We start from the raw sequence: 21,450 nt of genomic DNA on the forward strand, positions 1-21,450 counted from the left end.
CGTTTTTTTTTTTATTTCGAAATAACTTGAAACATTGTGATCACTTTTTAAAATAAATGTCCATGCTATGGAAATTGTCTCAATTATAGTTGTACTGATTATTTTAGTTTTCTTATTGTATGCATACAACATAGAAACTTTGACCCCAAAGTTGTATATATATTTTTTTATATTATCAAACTATATAAAAACACGTTTTTTTATTTCGAATTGACTTGAAACATGGTGATCACTTGTTGAAATAAATGTCCATGCTATGGAAATTGTCTCAATTATAATTGTACTGATTATTTTAGTTTTCTTATTGTATGCATACAACATAGGAACTTTGACCCCAAAGTTGATTTAAGATCATTACTAACCCAATCTGTATTTAATCCATAACCAAACAGTTAAATATTTGGTCACAGTGTTAGCTGGTCTGCTTCAAATGAACAACTCGCCAGTAGAGGAAAAGAGGCTTTTATTTCTTTGCAAATATAAACAACGCACGCGTCCTTATGGCTGTAACTCATAGCCCAGAGGGTCAAGTCCCTGGTCCAACAGAGCGAGGGATGACTCCCTCAATTTCAGAAGAAACCTCTTCAGCTCCTCTTTGGAGAACACCTGTGGTTTTTGGAGAGAAGCAACATAAATAGATAGTAAACTGCAATTTTGGGGGGAAAATTTGCCCATCATTCAGAATCCTTACATGAGACAAACACACATTTTTTTCTTTTTCTTTAAAGCCTTACAACTCGTAAATAATTGTTAGAATAATTCAGCTAACAATGGAGCCAGAGGGAGTTGCTCTTTTTAGACTATAAACTGCTCTAAGAAACATCCATCAACGTTTGATATACATGTAAGTATATATGAAATGTAATGACATGTAATATTTAAGTATTTTGGTCATTTTAAGCATACAGCATTTGACAGGCGCGTCACAACATTCACAATTTTCTTCAACAACAACACTACTAATTGTGACAGACTTCATTAGAGCCATCAAAGACTACTCTGAGAGAAATAACAATCAAGAACATTTATTTTAAGTCTGAATTAAAGGAGAACGATTTAGAAGTGATAGAAACTGTGTGCTAAATGGATCCAGCGTTAGTGGAAAAACAAGCATCATGTAGCATTAATGCTAAGTGCTAAATAACAAATAAAAAGCTATGAACATAAAACAATGACTTACTGTACAACGTCTGCTCTCACTGGGATGTTTATATCTTCCCGTTTGGATTAATAATTAATCGTAATCTTCAAGCAAATAAAAAAACAATGAAAAGGTGGGCGCAGACAAGCCTCTTTTCGTGTCTGTCTTGCTGTCTCCGGGCCTACTTGAATGTCAAAGTTTACCAACTTCTTGGTTTATGGCTACAACCTTCTAATATCCAGGTGAGAGGCATGATTTAAAATCTGCTAATAAATTTCACCAGTTTACAAGTAATCCAGCACATCAAAGGCTCAATATGTCAGTAAAGCAGCACAAGCTAGTTAGCTCTCGGATATCACAGTGCAGCTAAAAAAAAAATAAAAGGTTGTCTGTGTTAGCGCATATACTGTAATAATATTTCTAATACTTGGTTATTATCCTGGTCACGGCATATAAATAGAGTACTGTTGGCGGTTTTAGATGTTTTTTTAGAGGGCATTATGAGTGTAATATTACTCCTATTTGCTGTATTGTTAGCCACCTCATGTGTGCCGTATTTTACGAATTACAATGCATAAAAAAAAGAAAAATGTGTGTTCTTGTCTCACATTGGGATTGTGAATGATGTGCAAACTTAAAAAATAAGTGAAGTTCCCCTTTATATAAAACCTAATAGTCATAGAGCTTACAACTTCATAAAGCCAATGAGGTAATGAAGTTACCTGATATAGGCGATGCTGGTCAGAAGAGATTATGTCAGCAAGTCGTAGCGCCTCCTGGTGTCTGGAGGAGTTCTGCAGGACGCTCAGCAGAAGGAAGCTGAGTCTTGGCAGACACAGCGAACGCAACGCTGCCATCTGGTGGCTGCGCTCTGCGTGCTGTTCTGAGTCCTAAAAACAGTTGATAGTCAATTAAAGTCCTACTGAAAGCCACTACTAGCGACCACGCAGTCTGATAGTTTATATATCAATGATGAAATATTAACGTTGCAACACATGCCAATACGGCTGCTTTAGTTTACTAAATTACAATTTTAAATTTCCCGCAGAGTTTCTTGTTGAAAACGTCGCGGAATGATGACGCGTGTTTGTGACGTTATTGGTCGGAGGACATACTTGCCCAGCAAATCTTGCAGCTAAAAGTCGTCTCTTTTCCCCGCATAATTACACAGTAATTTGGAGATGTGCGTTGCTGAATCTTTTGCAATTTGTTCAATGAATAATGGAGACGTAAAATAAGAATGCTGTTAGTGGAAAGTGGTGGATTGCAGCTGCTTTTAGCACCGAAACACAGCCGTTGTTTCTTTGTTGTGAAACTTTAACACAGAGAGGTCAAGCGATCATGTTTCTCTACGTCAACCAGCAAGTTTTTGGATGGGAAAATTGTGATATTAAGTCAGCTCTTACCGGAGACTTCAGTGGATTATGCGACATCATCCTGCAGCTGTCAAAAAGGCAGCTGTGATCTTGGCTCCTCCATTGGCTTCTCTGAGAGACACTGGCGTTCACCGCAGCCATCCGACTTTCAGGTATGACAGTAATCTCACTAAAATACTATTAACACAATAAGCAGATAAGGGATTTTCCAGAATTATCCTAGTCAATGTGTCTAATTACATCTGAAACGCACCCACTGCCGCCGCCCAGAGCCGTCACTTTTTATTTATTTTTTTTTTTTTAAGTGCCTAACTCTAACTTTCCTCATCCACAAATCTTTCATCCTCGCTCAAATTAATGGGGAAATCGTCGCTTTCTCGGTCCGAATTGCTCTTACTGATGGTGGCTCACATTATAAACAATCTGAGGATGTGAGGAGCCCTCACACCGGTGACGTCACGCGCACATCGTCTGCTACTTCCGGTACAGGCAGGGCTTTTTTATTAGCGACCAAAAGTTGCGAACTTTATCGTCCATTTAGCAACTATGTCCTATAGCCACGCAACTTGGGTAATATACATCCGCTGTTGTGACCTGTTTACATCAGTTGTGTCAAAAATATACCTTCTTGCTGGCTACTAATACTCTACAACCAACGTTCCATCTAAGCTGCGCGCCTGTGCAATTGCGCACTGCGCACGCGTCCTCTGCGCATGGAAAATCTATGCCATGCACAAAATCTAATTAAAAAATAAGCGCATAACAAGTTTCAACATGTGGACACGACAGAGAAAACAGTTTTTGTCATTATTGTTCAAATATTGTAACGTCTGTCGAGAAGCTTTGAGGACATGAATTCCATCGATCACTTTATTGAGCAAAACTCTTTGTCGGCCATAAACACATCACCAAAACATTGTTAAAAAAAAAATATATACATCTATATATACATATATCTAGCAAAACTGTTCATTTTCTGCCGTACAAACCAGACCAAAACCAACTGCGTTATATCAACAGCAGCCGCTCGCTCTCTCACTTGTGCCAACACATGCACAGATGGCACTTAGCCAGTGATGCGTTTACAGCCACACAAAAAGTTTGACAACTCCAACACCATATGTGTAATTCCATGTCATTACGCTATGATCTACCAATCAAATGCGTGCTTATTCTCCTGTCACTTATTAGGAATATTAACTTTGAAATATTAATCATGAAATGCTGTTAGTATATTAAATAAATACTAATAAAAAATATTTTTTTATAAACAGGAAGTTGCAGGAATGTAGACATGATCCCCTTGCTTACATGTCATTGTGCAACATGTAAATGTTTTAATGGGAACTAAATGCGATGTCTGATAGGGGTACAAATTATTTCCAAAGCAGGACCTCCACCCAGACAAACAATACAAGTACACAGTTCTTTAAAAACAATATTTTTTGTTATATTGTCATCGTAAGTGGGCCAAAACACTTATATTATAAAATAACATCATGGAAATGACTGCAGTCATCTGATAATAATAAGAGAATGTTTTCTGTCTATCTGTGTTGGCCCTGCGATGAGGTGGCGACTTGTCCGGGATGTACCCAGCCTTCCGCCCGAATGCAGCCGAGATGAATCTAGCACCCCCCCGCGACTCCGAAAGGGACAAGTGGTAGAAAATGGATGGAGATTTAACTCGTTATTTAGTCAGGTTTGGGACAGGTGTGCTGCTGGTGTAGCCACATTGCGCACGTCCACATTTGAGAAACACCTTGCGGTGCAGCTTGGACACATCTTCAGTAAAGAACCAAGGTTCATTGGGTGTTTCGCGTCTTTGATCTCTATACACCCTCGCCTGGGCCAACCAACCGGGACTGATCAGGCCAAGCAGCTACTACTCCATCCGTCTCCCCTCTTGATCCACAACCACCTTGAAGCTTTCACAGCAGCCTCACTGATATTTCTGGTAGCTTTCCTCTCCAGCAACCCTCTGATTCCAAGAAGTCTGAATGCTTGATGCACAGATTGCCGTAAAAAGCCCCTGCAGCCCACTTCTATAGGCTCGCAGCGGCCCCTCCAGCCACTCTCTCTGCATGCTTCGACCAGCTCAAGGAATTTGGCCTTCTTTCGCTCATGGACCTCCTCCATCCGGTCTTCCCAGGGGACTGTAAGTTCCAGCAGCACAACATTTTTCATCGAGTCAGAAGTTAAGACAAGTTCTGGCTTCAGTGACGTGCTTGCTGTGCGCTCTGGAAACTTCAGCTGTCTGCCGAGATCCACCTGAAGCTGCCAGTCACGGGCTGTGGCTAGCAGTCCGGTTGGGGCCTTATGTCCTGCCTGTGGTTTGCCCCCTGCCTTGACGAAGGAGATGTTATGCCTGACTGGGAGCTGGTGTTTGCTCAACCACAGTGCGCATGTCTGATGTTGCTCATATGGGCACCACTGAATGCTCGAGGAGTTTTTGTGTTTGCTCACACATGAAAAATTAGAGGGAACATTGTCTACAACTACAACTAGTTCCGAACTAACAATGTTTGGATTTGAATCCTCCAAATATTATTAACAGAAAGTCATCAAGTTGTGGCTTGGAGAGCGAACGCAAGCGGCAACAAGTAAACTAGCAAGATGACGCTAACTAGCGAGCTTGTTTTGGCGCCCCTGTCGTCTGTCTCCCTGTCCCGCAATTTAGTACGGCGTTGAGGCAAAATGAACAGAGAGTACCTGCGTTGAGGCGACCGTTCAACAAATTTTATTTAGATCTTATTTTTTTGATAGTGTATTGTGTTTACATAATTTACCCACAGAACTTTTGTTATTATTAGAGATTTCCGGTCGGACGGATTTTTACTGGAGACATTTCCGGGGCTGTTGCGCTGAGAAGCCACAAATGGAAAGACAGTGCTCGATTGCTGATACGAGAACAAAGTCTGAATGTCATTGAAACAGTTAGCTACATTTTTTGACACCACTCCTTCCACACGTTACAACATTTAATTTAAAAAAATGAATGTTTCAAAATGCGGATTTCTGTGTTTTTCGCTGACATTTCACATGCTGGCATGTTACAAACTGTGTGGGGGAATAGAGTTTTAATCATTACCTGTCTGTTGTCCACCATCCAGCCTCCGTCTACAAAGAGCAGCACATTATAGATTCTTTCTTTCACATCTTCAGTCAGGATGTCCAGACTGCTAGACCAGGCAGCCGAAGATGCCTGAGGAGAGTGTGGCTTAAATTATTCCTCGTCAAAACGTTTGTAAGATCTGCATAAATGAGTGAGCATACCTTGTACTCTTTCTCTCTCATCTCATTGGCTACTCTCTCTGTGAATTTGACCTCAGGGGCAGGTGTTGGCTTCTGGGGGGCGGAGCTACTGTGACTGAACCAGTCAGTGAAGGCTTCATAAGCTTCCTATAAGAGCACTTAATTAACTTTTATAGATACTACTATATGCTGATGTTATCAAGTGCTTACCAGGTAGGCCCTGATACACAGGTGTTCTCTGATGGCGTTCTCATCCTCAGCAGGTAAGGGTGTGGTCTGACTCAGCCCCGACCACTGGCAGTAGATTTCTTTCATGGAATCCTCTGGAACTTTGGAGAACACTGCTTTGGCCGCGTCGTGCTTCTCCAAAGCTGAGCGGGTCAAAGACAGAAGCAGTGCATTATGGTCCTAATTGCCTGGAGACTCGAGGCAAGCCAAGTTACCTTCATTTCTAGTAGGGATGAGTACTGCTCAAATTTTAACCTATGTGCTACCAATTCCCGGTACCGGGGAATACACTCGACAGTACCAATTTTCTGTAATTTTCTGTGTTAATACGAATTGCTTTCGATTATTAAAACTTAGCTTTTATTGCCACCTTTAAACATATGATTATGATAACTGCTGTCCAGTTATGTTGTTGTATGCTAACATTCTTGAGTCTCAATTACAGTTGCAAGTCTGAGATGTTAGATGGCAATGTCTATAGTTTGTGGTGTGTTGGTGTCTAGTCTTTTGTTGCGCCCTAAGAGTGTTAACACTGTTTGTACCTATTACAAACCAGCTATTTGGTTGTAACGCGCATCTTAATTGTAGTTATCATGAAAAAATTGGGAGGTGTCGAAATCGCCAGGTAAAATCGCTAATGCTATTTCACTAGCAAAGCCAATGTATACGAACATCAAGCTAGGGCATTTTTGTAAGAGTCAGGGTTTCCCATTAATGTAATTGAAATGTGGTGCGTCGCCACAACATTTTTCTTACCGCCACACCTTGAAAACAAATTAAAGTAATATAATATAAATTTCGCCTACATAAGAAATTCCACAAAGTCTGACGCTATGTTTAGTATACATTTTTTGAGCCCTTTTGTAGTAAATCAAATCATGCAAATTCCTCGATGAAATCATTGTGACCACGCCCATAACCACCCCCCCGCCCGCCACTGGTATCTTGGCAGTTTAGGGGAAACCCTGAAAGTAGATCCTTACTCTACTTACATTGGAGCATTTTTTAATCACTTTCTTTGTTGGCAGTGAAAATATTACCCAGAGTAGTTTGAGTTTGCTCTCATTGCTGCTGAAGTGATTGCCAAGTGTTGAAGCGCAATGAACCGGCTGAGTCGGCAACCAGACTTGTTGTCACGCGCAACCCTAGTATCATAAGATGGCACCGTTGGATTTTGTGTGAATCATTTACAGGATTTGGTCAATAGCAAAAAAGTACCGGATTCGGTACCCATTACTAATGAATGATAACAATGTAGGTCTCTTTAGTTTAAGCTTGATGGTTGTAAATGTGCATTGAGAACATTGATGGGTGACTAAAATAAGCAATTACCCAGAAACCTCCTCATGATGGCATTGGACTGCTTGAGGGCTTCAGCTCGATGGGCGCCGTCAAACAAAAGCCAATCGATGATATCGATCCTCTTTTGGTCCTCCTTCAAGAGCATAGCAGCATGTTAACTTCACCAACTATTAATATGAGGGACACTTCATAGTTATTGGGTTTGCAAAGAACCTTTGTGGTTCCAGTCTTCAGAGTCTGGCTGTGGTGCATGAACTCAGTGTCGTCGTTCTCTCTTACAGTCTCCACCACTAGTTTGGTGACAGCAGCCACATCCAGACCTGAAAGACTAAACGCTCAGTACATGCTCTTAAAATGGTCGATACCATTCTACCACAAACTCAAAAGCTTATGCTCTCACCAGCCTCTGTGGCGAGCTGCAGGCAGCGGGGGCGGAGCTCCGGCTGGCTGACGGTCTCCAAGAAGGCAGCGTACTGAGCTGTGGCAAGTTCGACCGGGAGCTGACTGACATAGCTCGCCACGAGTTCTGTTTGCTGATCCCGAATTAGGAGGGCAATGTACGCCTTCAGCACATCCAAACACACGTCCTCCTTAAAAGAGAGATATGAAAAGAAAATACAAGCAGAGATCAATCAGGACTCAAGAAGATTTCAAATTGTTTACCTTCAGGGCTAAACCCAGAGAGCGGAAAAACATCAGCAGATGAGTCATGAAGCGCAGCAGGTGAGAGGGGAGAGGCTTAGAGGCCGTCAGCCAATCAGAAAACTCCTCCAGAAGACCTAAGACCGACAACTATATTTAGCCTTGAGGGGTCAGTGTTCACCGTGTTGAGGGGTCTCACCATCTAGGTCTCCCAAGATGACAAACTTCTGGATGACATGGTAGTGCTCTCGTGTCTCCTCCAGCACCCTCTGCACACACACGACAGGTTACAGGTAGGGTTCAGTCATGTGACTTGAATAAAAACCAATCACAGTCGGTTTCGGTTTCACCTTCGACTCTGAAGCTTGAAGCTCCTCAAACACCTTTTCCATAGTCCAACTGAGAAATCAGACAGTTAAACCATCAGGTAGTTTTGTTGAGGGCATGAAATGACAAAGCGTGTGTGTCATACTTGGCTTCCAGGTATTCTCGCGGCATTGTCTCCACTTCCTGGTGGAACATACCCGACGACATCAGATGCTTTTCAACCAGTGAGTCCACCATCACTCTGAAGTATGCCCACACAGAGTCCTCCCAGGATTCACACACCGCCAGCAGCTATACACACACACAAACTGGTTGTCAGGTGCAATGTTCATGTTTTTTTTGACATCTTAACTTGGGGGTCTCCAACCTTTTGTCTGCAGAGCTACTTTTGCAAAATAAAAATGGCAGAGACCTCCTCCTTTTCGTAGCGTTTGTTTTCATGTCTTATTTAAACCTGAAGGTAATACGCTTGTTTTGCCACAGCATTGACACAATGTTTGTAGGCCTAGTTACAACTCACATTTTATAGTAAAAAGGTGCATCTTACATTTCATTATGCATTTCTTTCAAGCAAAGTTTTTTAAATAGAAAGTATTTTGTGTTTGATTTATATCAAGGGTTCTTAAATTTTTTGACATCCACTACAGAGGGGGCCAGGCTTCACTCATATATTGACACTGAATTGGCAGTCTTGATTTTAGTCTTATTCAATAATTATATCTGACTTACTTACAGTTTAACAGGATAAACATTGCCAAATGAACACAAAGATTACAATCAATGTTTAGGTCAGGCTGATTACAAAAATAAATAATCAAATATACTGCAAAATAAGGGACTCAATTTATAAATTACCGTAATACTAAATAAATATAATTCCTAAATAAACTGTCAATGCAATTTAAATGAAAATGAAAATACAGCACTTTTTTGCGTTTAAGAAACTTTTTACATAACTTCAGCGCTAGACTTTTTCTGTTTAATATTGTAATTACTGCCACAAGGGGTGAAAAAAGTTATTAAAACGGAGTACTGCCTCAACCCGGACAGAATAGAGCTGAAATACATATTTTTAAGTGGTCCAGAGGGCGCTCGCACCCTGGGTTTAAGAAAAACATATTTATATGACTTGGAACATTTAAATTGTACTTTATTTTGGGGGAAGATCTCCACTCAAACAAAGCAGTCATTGTCTTTAGGCTATTTAGTAGTAAATTGTCATTAAATGTCTGAATTGAACAATTATAAAAAAATGCTGAGAGTTTAAGCAAATATTGGGGCCGTTGGTGAACTACTCAAAATCAGCTGGCGAGCTTGCGGCAGCTCACAATCTACAGGTTGGAGACCAAACCAACAAATGCATCTTACTGGTTTAAGGTTTCCACTTAGGCTAGCATAGACGGCTCTCTCATATCTGTTAAACTGCTCCTGAAACACACACACACAGTGGTAGATTACACATTACAACAGGTTTCCTGAAGAGGCATAGATTTAATACCATACTGTATGTGTGTGTGTCTATTTACCTCCTCAGCCATCCTCCAACAGCAGACCTTCCAGATACCTCTTTGAGGGTTTCCTTCAACAGGTTGTAACTCAATGCTGCCTGGAGATAGAATACACACTTTTTACAAACCGACCCAATACATTGTCTGTTAAAAAACACTTGGTAGGCGGCGGTGTAGCTCGGTTGGTAGAGTGGCCATGCCAGCAACTTGGGGGTTACAGGTTCGATTCCCGCTTACGCTATCTTAGTCACTGCCGTTGTGTCCTTGGGCAAGACACTTTACCCACCTGCTCCCAGTGCCACCCACACAGGTTTAAATGTAACTTAGATATTGGGTTTCACTATGTAAAGCGCTTTGAGTCACTAGAGAAAAGCGCTATATAAATATAATTCACTTTACTTCACTTAGGCATGTGATTTGAATTTCATGAAAAAGACTTAAAATAAGCCGTAGGTCTAAGGGCCGCAGGTCCTCAGCCAGGTTCAGGGCTGTGCCCCGGTGGGGGGACGAGGGGAACAATTCCCCTCCCCGAAGCTGGATGGATATATAAACACTGATTTTAGGATTTTTTCTAATCGATTAAGAATTGTTACAAGCAAGAATCGCGATTGATTAAAAAATCTATTTTTTTACTCCCCTAGTAATCAACAATCATGATAGCTTCAGTCAGATGTTTATGTTGCATGATCTGGACCTAAGTATGGGTCACTTTGAGAACAAGCCACTTGAACTCGACGAGACAGCTGTAAATCTTTGCAAACAAAAGTTGCTTGTATTATTGTATATCTTTATGATCCATGGAGTATCCGGTCACAATGTTAAGTCAGCAAGTTCCTCACTTTCCTTTGTTTTGCCCTTGACGGCTTGCTGCTGGTAGCTGACGTTGGGGCGGTATAGCTTGGTTGGTAGAACGGCCGTGCCAGCAACTTGAGGGTTCCAGGTTCGATCCCCACTTCCGCCATCCTAGTCACTGCCATTGTGTCCTTGGGCAAGACACTTTACCCACCTGCTCCCAGTGCCACCCACAGTGGTTTAAATGTAACTTAGATATGTAAAGTGCTTTGAGTCTCTAGAGAAAAGCACTACATAAATACAATTCACTTCACTAACGTTAGCATGATCAGTGTGATTGATACTGCTGCTGCAGCTACTGCGAGCAGGTGGCAATCGACATTATGCCTATGCAAAACTTTAAAGATACCGATCCATAATCGATCACATCGATTATTTTGTCCAGCCCTACATGAGGTAGCAGCAAAACTATGAGGTGGTGAAAGATTACCAGAGGTCATGTTAGGATCGTGGTAGAGCTTCCAGCCTTCCAAAGTGGATGCTCTCCAGGCCTGTCCACAGCGTATGCACAGCCTCTGAGCCTACACAAAGAAAGAAGAAAAAAGAGCTTTGAATACCATTCTGGGTCAAAGGTTAATTTATCACAGTACCGTAGCCCTTTAAATACCTCTTCAGTCATCCCAGCTCGGATAAGAGTGAACAGGTTCTTTAGCAGACGGTCATCATCCTCTCGGTCCAGGTCAGCCAGGGGTCGCTGCTGTCGGAGTGGAGCGTCCGGGTCCTGAAAACATGCAAACATGAAAGAGCGGGACTCGAATCAGCAAGGATGCTGATGTTGTCATGGTAACAGGCCTCTCACCAGCTCGGTGACCAGAGGGACAGTGAAGGAAGTGCCCCGATCTCTCCTCAGCTTCAGTGCGTGCTGGGTGTTCTCCCTAGCACACGTACACTTTAGACCAGGAACACCCACTGGTGGTTACATTCTAAGGCAAACTGATTACAACCTACCAGCAGACATTTTTGGCGTAATATTCAATATTGTCGGAAAAGGCTCCAATCTGATCCTTGGCGATGCTTTCCAGCCAGTCAACGACCAACTAGAGGAGAAATGATGTAGAAGTGAGTGAAGAACTAATGGTCTTTCTCAGAGCCCTGTTGTGTTTGCTACCTGACTCTGACGTATGACAGCATCCTGCTTGAACATCTGCTCCACCACCACCTTCTCACTTTCACTGGGACTCTGTCACACACAAAATTCAAGTGTACTTATTTCAGCAAACAAAAAAACAAACATTTACTGTTTTTCCTGGACCATATGTTGCATAGTTTATGTTTTACAGATCATCTTCAGTCGCTTTCTGACAGTCGCTTCAGGGCGGTCTTATTTACGTGGCTCACCTTCGACAGCGTCTTTTCTCCGTCATTTTTGTTGTAGCGTGCAAGGACGTGGGTGGAAGAATTTTCAAAATATGGAGCTAATTGTTTTAATGACATTCAGACTTTACTTAAATCAAGCAGACTCTCCTCATCCGTGGCTCACTAGTGCAATAACAACGCCGGAAATGTGTCCCGTGAAAAACCGTCCGACCAGAACCCTCTAATAACGAAAGTTCCTTGGGCGAAATATGTAAACTCACTACACCGGTATGTTTTCGCACTTTCATAGCGAGTTTACTGACAGATACAAGTAAGAACTTTACACTGCTTATATTAGAAATGGCAACAGCGGCGGATGAATGTCCCATAACAAGAACATAGAGAAAAAGAAGATTATCGACTGCGGTGTCGTCACAGACTACAAACGAGGACGTACGCAAATTTTCAAGACTTACGCAGATCCACAGGCACCAAAAGGTAAGAAAAGTTGCTTTTGCATTATATTGCAAAACAAAACACCAGATAATGTCTCACTTTATACACACACACCATAATAATACTTGTATGTTGAATCACAGTACAATACAATCCATCATAGCTTACCAAAGTTGTACTAAAACATTTTGATAGATTTTTGAGCGCAGTGTGTAATGTTCTTTACTTTTAATGGAACATATTGTAACGATCTGTCACTTACTTTCTGATAGTTTTTCGTGTTTTGTACTTTGTTTCCTGTTCAGTGCTCTTATTTTGTCATACTTCCTGTTTACTCCGCTGAGCACTGTTTTTGTCACACTCGCCGTTGATTGGCAGCGGTCCTCAGCTGCGGTCAATCAACATAGGTCTATTTATGTTTCACTCGAGCACTCCTCAGTGCTCGAAGTTAAAACCATGTTGGGAACATCTCCATGCAAGACTGCTTTCTGTTTATATCTTTTACTTTGATGAAATTAGAATCATCTTACCGGCTTTCTGCTCTCCTGGATTTTTGCATACTTGAGGTCACACAACTGCAGCCATGCGACATCCCAACAGTAACTTCGAGCCAGAAAATTGTGACCTCGCGAGAATCCCTGTCGGCAATCTTCAGCCGACGTTCTGGACCGCACAATTCCTGGAGGACTTGAAGGCCAGGTTTGTGCGGTCCCAGCCTACAGACGCGGACCCTCTCCCCGCGGCAACGCCACCGGCTTCGGCTCTCCGACCGGCGCGTCCGCCACTTCCTGCATGCCTCGCGGCTCCCGCGGCAACGCTACCGGCTACGGCTCTCCGACCGGCGCGTCCTCCGCCGCCATCCTTCCTCTCGGCAACGCTGCCGGCTACGGCTCACCGACCGGCGCGCCCGCCTCCTCCTTCACGTCTCGCGGCTCCGTCGCCGACTGCGGCTCTCCGACCGGCACGTCCGCCGCCGCCATCCTTCCCGTCGTCTGCTGAGCTGCTTCTCCCTGCTCCTACGCAGCTTCCAGCGGCTGCTCCCCGGCTGCTCTTTTTGCCAGCTCCCGCTCTCTTTTTTGGTTCGCCGAGAGCTCCAGTGGAGCCCACAGTGAGGTCGCTTTTGTCCTCCTGCTGGGACTTGGCACGGGACGTGTCTTCGTCCCTCCTCCTGGTCCCCTCCCGCCCGTCCCTGGTTTTCGCACCGGGGGACTCCGACGAGCAGGCACGTTTTCCCGCATGTGTGAACGGTGTCTGGCAGCCACCTAGTGGAGGGGGGCCCACTATACACTGCGGTGCAGCCAGGCACACACCGCTGTCACCCCCGCCAGCGTCTCCTTCCACGGAGACATCTACGTCCCTAGCGGGCTTTCGCACAGCTCCAACGCCGGCTCCACGCCGAGCCCCAACGCCGGCTCCACGCCGAGCCCCAACGCCGGCTCCACGCCGAGCCCCAACGCCGGCTCCACGCCTAGCCCCAACGCCGGCTCCACGCCTAGCCCCAACGCCGGCTCCACGCCTAGCCCCAACGCCGGCTCCACGCCTAGCCCCAACGCCGGCTCCACGCCTAGCCCCAACGCCGGCTCCACGCCGAGCCCCAACGCCGGCTCCACGCCGAGCCCCAACGCCGGCTCCACGCCGAGCCCCAACGCCGGCTCCACGCCGAGCCCCAACGCCGGCTCCACGCCGAGCCCCAACGCCGGCTCCACGCCGAGCCCCAACGCCGGCTCCACGCCGAGCCCCAACGCCGGCTCCACGCCGAGCTCCAACGCCGGCACTACGCACGGTTCCAACGCCGCCAAGAGCAGCACCACGCCGGGCTTCGTCACCGCCGGCATCCGCTATTCCTCGGCCAGCATTTGCTGCTCCTCGCCCGGCGTCATCTGCCGCTTTCACGCCGCCGATGACATCTGCAACAATCACGCCTCCGATGACGCCTGCCGCTTCAACACCGCCGATGACGTCTGCCGCTTTCACGCCGCCGATGACGTCTGCCGCTTTCACGCCGCCGATGACGTCTGCCGCTTTCACGCCGCCGATGACGTCTGCCGCTTTCACGCCGCCGATGACGTCTGCCGCTTTCACGCCGCCGATGACGTCTGCCGCTTTCACGCCGCCGATGACGTCTGCCGCTTTCACGCCGCCGATGACGTCTGCCGCTTTCACGCCGCCGATGACGTCTGCCGCTTTCACGCCGCCGATGACGTCTGCCGCTTTCACGCCGCCGATGACGTCTGCCGCTTTCACGCCGCCGATGACGTCTGCCGCTTCCACGCCGCCGATGACGTCTGCCGCTTCCACGCCGCCGATGACGTCTGCCGCTTCCACGCCGCCGATGACGTCTGCCGCTTCCACGCCGCCGATGACGTCTGCCGCTTCCACGCCGCCGATGACGTCTGCCGCTTCCACGCCGTTGATGACGTCTGCCGCTTCCACGCCGGCACCAACATCGGCTCCTCAGCCGCCTCCTGCAGAGGTATCTGTTTTGGCTGCAGCCCCCGCCGCTTTGTCTGCTGTCTCCGGGCCTGCTTCAGCGCGCCCGCCTCCACGTCAGCCGCGGATGTGGCCGTGCCCTGGGCGTCCTCCTCGCGGGATGCACTCGTCTCTTTTTCGGCCAATGATGTGGCTGTTCCGTGGCCGCCCGCCCCGCCAGTTCCAGCGGCGCTCTACGCGCCGTCGCCACCTGACTTTCCCTCGCTGGCTGCGGGGACACGAGGTTTGGCGACCTTCCACCAAATCCTCCTTCCATCCTCCCTTACTTTGTGGACATTTTTTTCCATTTTTCTTTTCTAGGGAACATCTGGTATCTGTTCCTTGAGGGGGAGGTCCTGTAACGATCTGTCACTTACTTTCTGATAGTTTTTCGTGTTTTGTACTTTGTTTCCTGTTCAGTGCTCTTATTTTGTCATACTTCCTGTTTACTCCGCTGAGCACTGTTTTTGTCACACTCGCCGTTGATTGGCAGCGGTCCTCAGCTGCGGTCAATCAACATAGGTCTATTTATGTTTCACTCGAGCACTCCTCAGTGCTCGAAGTTAAAACCATGTTGGGAACATCTCCATGCAAGACTGCTTTCTGTTTATATCTTTTACTTTGATGAAATTAGAATCATCTTACCGGCTTTCTGCTCTCCTGGATTTTTGCATACTTGAGGTCACACAACTGCAGCCATGCGACATCCCAACACATATAACATTTTGATGTTGTTTACTTGAGTCATACGGCAGTCTACACGTATCTCTTATGTTAAAAGTTAAAGTACCAATGATTGTCGCAAACACACTAGGTGTGGCGAAATTATTCTCTGCATTTGACCCATCAACCTTGATCACCCCATGGGAGGTGAGGGGAGCGGTGGGCAGCAGCGGTGGGCAGCAGCGGTGGGCAGCAGCGGTGGGCAGCAGCGGTGGGCAGCAGCAGTGGGCAGCAGCAGTGGGCAGCAGCGGTGGTCGTGCCCTGTAATCATTTTTGGTGATTTGACCCCTAATTCCAACCCTTGATGCTGAGTGCCAAGCAGGGAGGTAATGGGTCAAATTTTTATAGTCTTTGATATGACTCGGCCGGGGTTTGAAGTCACAACCTACCGATTTCATGTGTGACAGGCATCATATTGCAGTCTATACGTATCTCTTATTTGTGACTGCCATCTACTGGTCATGGTTATCATTTCACCTTGTACCAAATAAAATCGTTTTGAGGTTGGTAGGCACAACCAAAATTATTTCGTACATTAGGCGCACCGGGTTATAAGGCGCACTGTCAACTTTTGAGAAAATGATAGGATTTTAAGTGCACCTTATAATTATAAAAATACGGTATGTTTTTGGTTGTTTGTTTTGAGAGTAAGAGCAATGTGTGTTGCGCCGAAAAGTGACTCACAGCCGTGTCTACCACCATGTCATCTTCCAGCGCCAACTGGACTCTATCCCTGCAGAAAGAAGCAATTGTTTAGGAAGTCAGACTCAGGTCATGGGACATCAGCAGGAAATGGACGCCCACTTGTAGAGGGAAGTGATGAGTCTCCAGGAGCAGTACTCCTGTTGCAGCAGCCAGTGGACGACTGCCGTCTTACTGTTCTGACCTGCTCGCAGCACCACTGACTGGAGCATTTCCACCTTAAACATAGCGGCAGAGGGAAGGTAAGTGGTCAATGTATTGCAATGGCAATGTTTTTTTCTGAAAAAAAAAAAGATGGAGACAAGCCTACCTTGTCCAGACACAGTGTCTGGTAATCCTCCAACAGCTCAAACACAGCAGAGGAGGAGTGTTTCAGAAAGGACGCAAGGAAATCTGGGAATAGACCGGTGGCTGCTGCAAAGACCAAATACTACAGTGTCAGATAGCACAGCAGCGAGTGAGGTAAGGTGCGTTTGTTTCCCCCACCTTCCTCGCCGGGGTCATCTTCCTTCAACAAGGCGGAGCTGAGGTTGGTAATATCTTCCGTAAAGAAGCTGGTGTTTTCCAAACCCATACCGGGGGATATGTACATGCTGTTGGTCCAATCGCTGTCATCCAAATTCTAGCCACCCGGTAAAGTCATTGCATTGGCAATTTGTTGATAGACACAAGCCTCATTAGGTGATCAATGTGAGATATTAGAGATGACGAGGCGTGCTTGTATACTTACCACACTGCTGAGCGCGTTTCTAGGTGTGTGCGTGTAGCGAGGTGTTCGGCCTGCTGGAGCCAAGATAGCAGAAACATCCGGAATCCTGGGAGTTACTGAAGAAGACAGAAATATAACACAAAATGTGGTTTGATGTCAAATAATGATTTGTGAGTGTGCGTTTTTTTCCTACCGGCTTGTCTGAAGAGGGAGGCGGGTGTGTTCTTTGGGGGGCGGGCCGGTGTTACCATGGAAACAACAGGACTACCTGTGCCAGGTGACGGGACTGAGCGCAAACGATCAGGAAAACAACACTTAAGGATATGTTCACCGTGTTGATGTTGATAAGTCTACAGCCGGAAGTTACTAGACCAAAAGAAGGCACACAAACACAGTTTTCCAGGATACATGCCACTTTCTTCCTCCTTCGACGGGCAGCGACAGTAACCTCGTCATCCCGGACCACTGGAGACAACAGCTGACTCTGATCCCTTATTCAAACAATGGTGAAGGACAAACCATGATTACTGATTCAGCACAGGTACAATAGATGAACAATGCTGTAATGTCACATGCATAATGTACCACGTCAAACCCGGATTCCGATCTAACAAAGGTCTTAACTCATTCTACTTCTATATCATATCAATATGGAGTGCACTCCCAACAGCTGTAAAAGAAAGCGCATCTCTATCCTCCTTTAAAACGGCACTAAAAGAATATCTCCAGGCAACTACAACCCGAGCCTAACCCCCTGGATTGTAAATAATCAAATGTATATGATAAAAAAATAATGAATTATATTTGTAACACACTTTACATTCGTTAAAAATCTCAAAGTGCTACAAAGTATAAAAACAAAAAATAGAAAGGTAGAATTATAGAAAATTAAAAATAGAAATGAAAACATGAAAAACAATACATAAACACTATATAAAACAGAAACAGATAAATATAGACTTTGATTGATTGATACTTTTATTAGTAGATTGCACAGTTCAGTACATATTCCGTACAATTGACTACTAAATGGTAACACCCCAATAAGTTTTTCAACTAGATAAAACCTGTGCTAAAAAGGCGGGTTTCTAGTCCCTTCCCAAAACAGTGGTGCTCTAAGATGGTCGGGGAGAGAGTTCCAGAGTTTGAGTGCGGTCGAGCAGAAAGCCCGGCAGCCCATTGATTGTAAGTTTGTCCTGATGGGATTGCGATGGTTAGTGTTTGAGGAGCGGAGGTTGCGGGGAGGAGGTTGAGGGAAAACTAGGTCCTTTAAGTAGGAGGGGCGTTGCCGTCGATGAATTGTTGTGTCAGCAGGTTAATGGGTAGTGTGTGAATGTGAATGTTGTATGTCTATCTGTGTTGGCCCTGCGATGAGGTGGCGACTTGTCCACGGTGTACCCCGCCTTCCGCCCGATTGTAGCTGAGATAGGCGCCAGCGCCCCCCGCGACCCCAAAAGGGAATAAGTGGTAGAAAATGGATGGATGGATGGGTCCGGGATGCAATAGGGAGCCAGTGGCGTGATTTGAGGATGGGTGTGATATGATCACGCTTGCGCACTCTCATCAGAATCCTCGCTGCGCTGTTTGGGATGTACTGGACCTTTTTGGGGACCCTGACAAGAAGTGTGTTGCAGTAATCAAGCCTGGAGGAGATGATATACTTGTTCTTATGCTTTCTGAGCTCACTATGTTCACCGCTCGCTGTACATATCCTACCAAGTGAGATCTACACTGTTACAATGTCCATTTTTCAGAAGATATACTTGTTGATGACTGAAGTGCTGATATCAACCCAACCTAACACCCACGCCCTAACCCCCTCCACATACCTCCCCGTGAATTGTAAATAATGTAAATAATTCTATGTATATCCTGATGATTAACTTGTGTGATGACTGTATTATGCTGATAGTATATATTTGTACCATGAATTGATTAACGTAGACTTATTTGGGTGTTACCATTTAGTGGTCAATTGTACGGAATATTCTCCGGGTTGGGAGGAGACCCTGCCCCAAGTGGAGAAGTTCAAGTACCTCGGAGTCTTGCTCACGAGTGAGGGAGGAGTAGATCGTGAGATTTACAGGCGGATTGCTGCGGCGTCTTCAGTAACGCGGACGCTGTATCGATCCTGTTGTGGTGAAGAAGGAGCTGAGCCGGAAGGCAAAGCACTCAATTTACCGGTCGATCTTCGTTCCCATCCTAACCTAGGGTCATGAGCTTTGGGCTATGACCGAAAGGACAAGGTCACAGGTGCAAGCGGCTGAAATAAGTTTCCTCCGCCAGAAGCCGGGTCTCTCCCTCAGAGATAGGGTGAGAAGCTCTGCCATCCGAGAGGAGCTCAAAGTAAAGCCACTGCACCTCCACCTCTAAAGGAGCCAGATGAGGTGGTTCCGGCATTTGGTCAGGACGCCACCCCTCCCTCGTGAGGACATGTTGGAAAGACTATGTCTCCCGACTGGCCTGGAATCACCTCGGGATCCCCTGGGAGGAGTTAGACAAAGTGGCTGGGGAGAGGGGAGTCTGGGCTTCTCTGCTTAGGCTGCTGCCCCCGCGACCCGACCTCGGATAAGCGTAAGTAAATGGATGGATGGATGAATATGTACATCAAATGTGTACCGCAACCACGATCGTATTTCATTGATTATTTCTGGACTTTCATGTTTTGTAGCTTAAATAATAAATAAAAACAAGCACGCTGAGGCAACATGCAGTTTAATGGCCGCGGTCATCACAACATTAAGCAACACTTAGCCGCTTAGCATCATTGTGACCGAAGCTAGCTACTTTAGCATAAGCAGCCTCTACTAACGCGCTCAGTCTAGGCAGAGAAGAGTCTTTCTCTATGAGGATTAACACACGGGCGCCCTATCAACACAGTTGACTGCTTCATTCAAGCCGTAACATTCATTTGTGGTTTAAAAGGTGAAATAGTGAGCAGGTTCATACCAGTCCATTGCAGAGATGTCACTTCCCGCTTCACGAGGTTCAACACTTTTCTTCTTCGTGGAGTATAAGATGTAGCACCGGAAGTAAACACAACGAATTAATACTTTGAAGCAGGGGTCAGCAACCTGTTTGAGACCAAGAACTACTTCTTGGCTACTGATTCATGCCAAGGGCTACCAGTTTGATACACACTTCAATACATTGCCAGAAATAGCCAATTTGCTCAATTTACCTTTAATGAATACATATATATATATATATATATATAAATAAACAAATGGGTATTTCTGTCTGTCATTCTGTCGTACATTTTTTTTCCTTTTACGGAAGGTTTTTTGTAGAGAATAAATGATGAAAAAAAACTTTAATTAATCGTTTAAAAGAGGAGAAAACAGGAAAAAAATGAAAATTAAATTTTGAAACATAGTTTATCTTCAATTTCGACTCTTTGAAATTCAAAATACAACCGAAAAAAGGAGAGATAAACTAGTTAATTTGAATCTTTTTGAAAAAAATTTAAAAAATAATTTATGGAACATCATTAGTAATTTATCCTGATTAAGATTAATTTTAGAATTTTGATGACATGTATGTTTTAAATAGGTTAAAATCCAATCTGCATTTTGTTAGACTAGGACCAAGCTATATTTCTAACAAAGAAAAATCATTATTTCTTCTAGATTTTCCAGAGCAACATTTTTAAAAGAAATTCAAAAGACTTTGAAATAAGTGTTAACTTCACGGTGGGAGAGGGGTTAGTGCGTCTGCCTCACAATACGAAGGTCCTCCAGTCCTGGGTTCAAATCCAGGCTCGGGATCTTTCTGTGTGGAGTTTGCATGTTCTCCCCGTGAATGCGTGGGTTCCCTCCGGGTACTCCGGCTTCCTCCCACTTCCAAAGACATGCACCTGGGGATAGGTTGATTGGCAACACTAAATTGGCCCTAGTGTGTGAATGTGAGTGTGAATGTTGTCTGTCTATCTGTGTTGGCCCTGCGATGAGGTGGCGACTTGTCCAGGGTGTACCCCGCCTTCCGCCCGATTGTAGCTGAGATAGGCGCCAGCGCCCCCCGCGACCCCGAAAGGGAATAAGCGGTAGAAATGGATGGATGGATGGATTGTATATATCCACGCTCTTACTCAGTGACTGTGTTATAGAGGTAGGATGTTGTAGCGCATGTTATCCCCTTGAGGGCGCTCTGGTACTGTGTAGTGTTTAACACAGAAGCAGTTGGTGTTCAACAGAAGAAGAGAATAAAAGTCTCCTCGGTGAGAGGACGTTGATTTTCAAGACTCGTTGAAAGTGTCGTTCATGTGCACGCATAAAGAACTCTGTTAAGCTCAAACACCTTAACAATAAGATTTAAATTTGATTCTAAAGATTTTCTAGATTTGCCAGAATGTTTTTTTTATTTATTTTCATCATAATAAGTTTGAATAAATATTTCACAAATATTCTTTGTCGAAAGAACAGAAGCTAAAATGAAGAATTAAATAAAAATGTATTTATTGTTAAA

The 21,450-nt window shown here is 45.0% G+C and overlaps 1 protein-coding gene across 1 annotated transcript; it reads right to left on the reverse strand.

Moving 5' to 3' along the window:
- Window positions 1-446: 446 nt before the first annotated feature.
- On the reverse strand, window positions 447-20,080 carry nup107 (nucleoporin 107). Its single transcript, XM_061914330.1, has 27 exons — window positions 19,936-20,080; window positions 17,395-17,477; window positions 17,180-17,272; window positions 17,008-17,102; window positions 16,764-16,899; window positions 16,588-16,691; window positions 16,380-16,495; window positions 16,260-16,308; window positions 11,740-11,811; window positions 11,580-11,668; window positions 11,431-11,506; window positions 11,239-11,352; window positions 11,062-11,152; window positions 9,798-9,877; window positions 9,640-9,699; window positions 8,417-8,562; window positions 8,295-8,343; window positions 8,144-8,213; window positions 7,966-8,081; window positions 7,703-7,892; window positions 7,516-7,622; window positions 7,333-7,435; window positions 5,983-6,143; window positions 5,794-5,919; window positions 5,609-5,722; window positions 1,864-2,031; window positions 447-606 (listed from the first exon to the last, which is right to left on the reverse strand). The coding sequence occupies exons 1-27, from the start codon at window positions 19,941-19,943 to the stop codon at window positions 499-501; spliced, it is 2,724 nt and encodes a 907-aa protein (XP_061770314.1). The 5' UTR covers window positions 19,944-20,080; the 3' UTR covers window positions 447-498.
- Window positions 20,081-21,450: the final 1,370 nt, after the last annotated feature.

This window comes from Nerophis ophidion, linkage group LG10, assembly GCF_033978795.1.
Source record: "Nerophis ophidion isolate RoL-2023_Sa linkage group LG10, RoL_Noph_v1.0, whole genome shotgun sequence".
Classification (NCBI taxonomy): Eukaryota; Metazoa; Chordata; class Actinopteri; order Syngnathiformes; family Syngnathidae; genus Nerophis; species Nerophis ophidion.

Excerpts from the sequence above, each read along its gene's own strand:
- nup107 (XM_061914330.1), bottom strand. Across the intron at positions 9,878-11,061 it reads CGATCCTAACATGACCTCTG|GCAGCATTGAGTTACAACCT; the intron begins GTAATCTTTCAC and ends TTCTATCTCCAG. Across the intron at positions 6,144-7,332 it reads CATCATGAGGAGGTTTCTGG|CTTTGGAGAAGCACGACGCG; the intron begins GTAATTGCTTAT and ends TGACCCGCTCAG.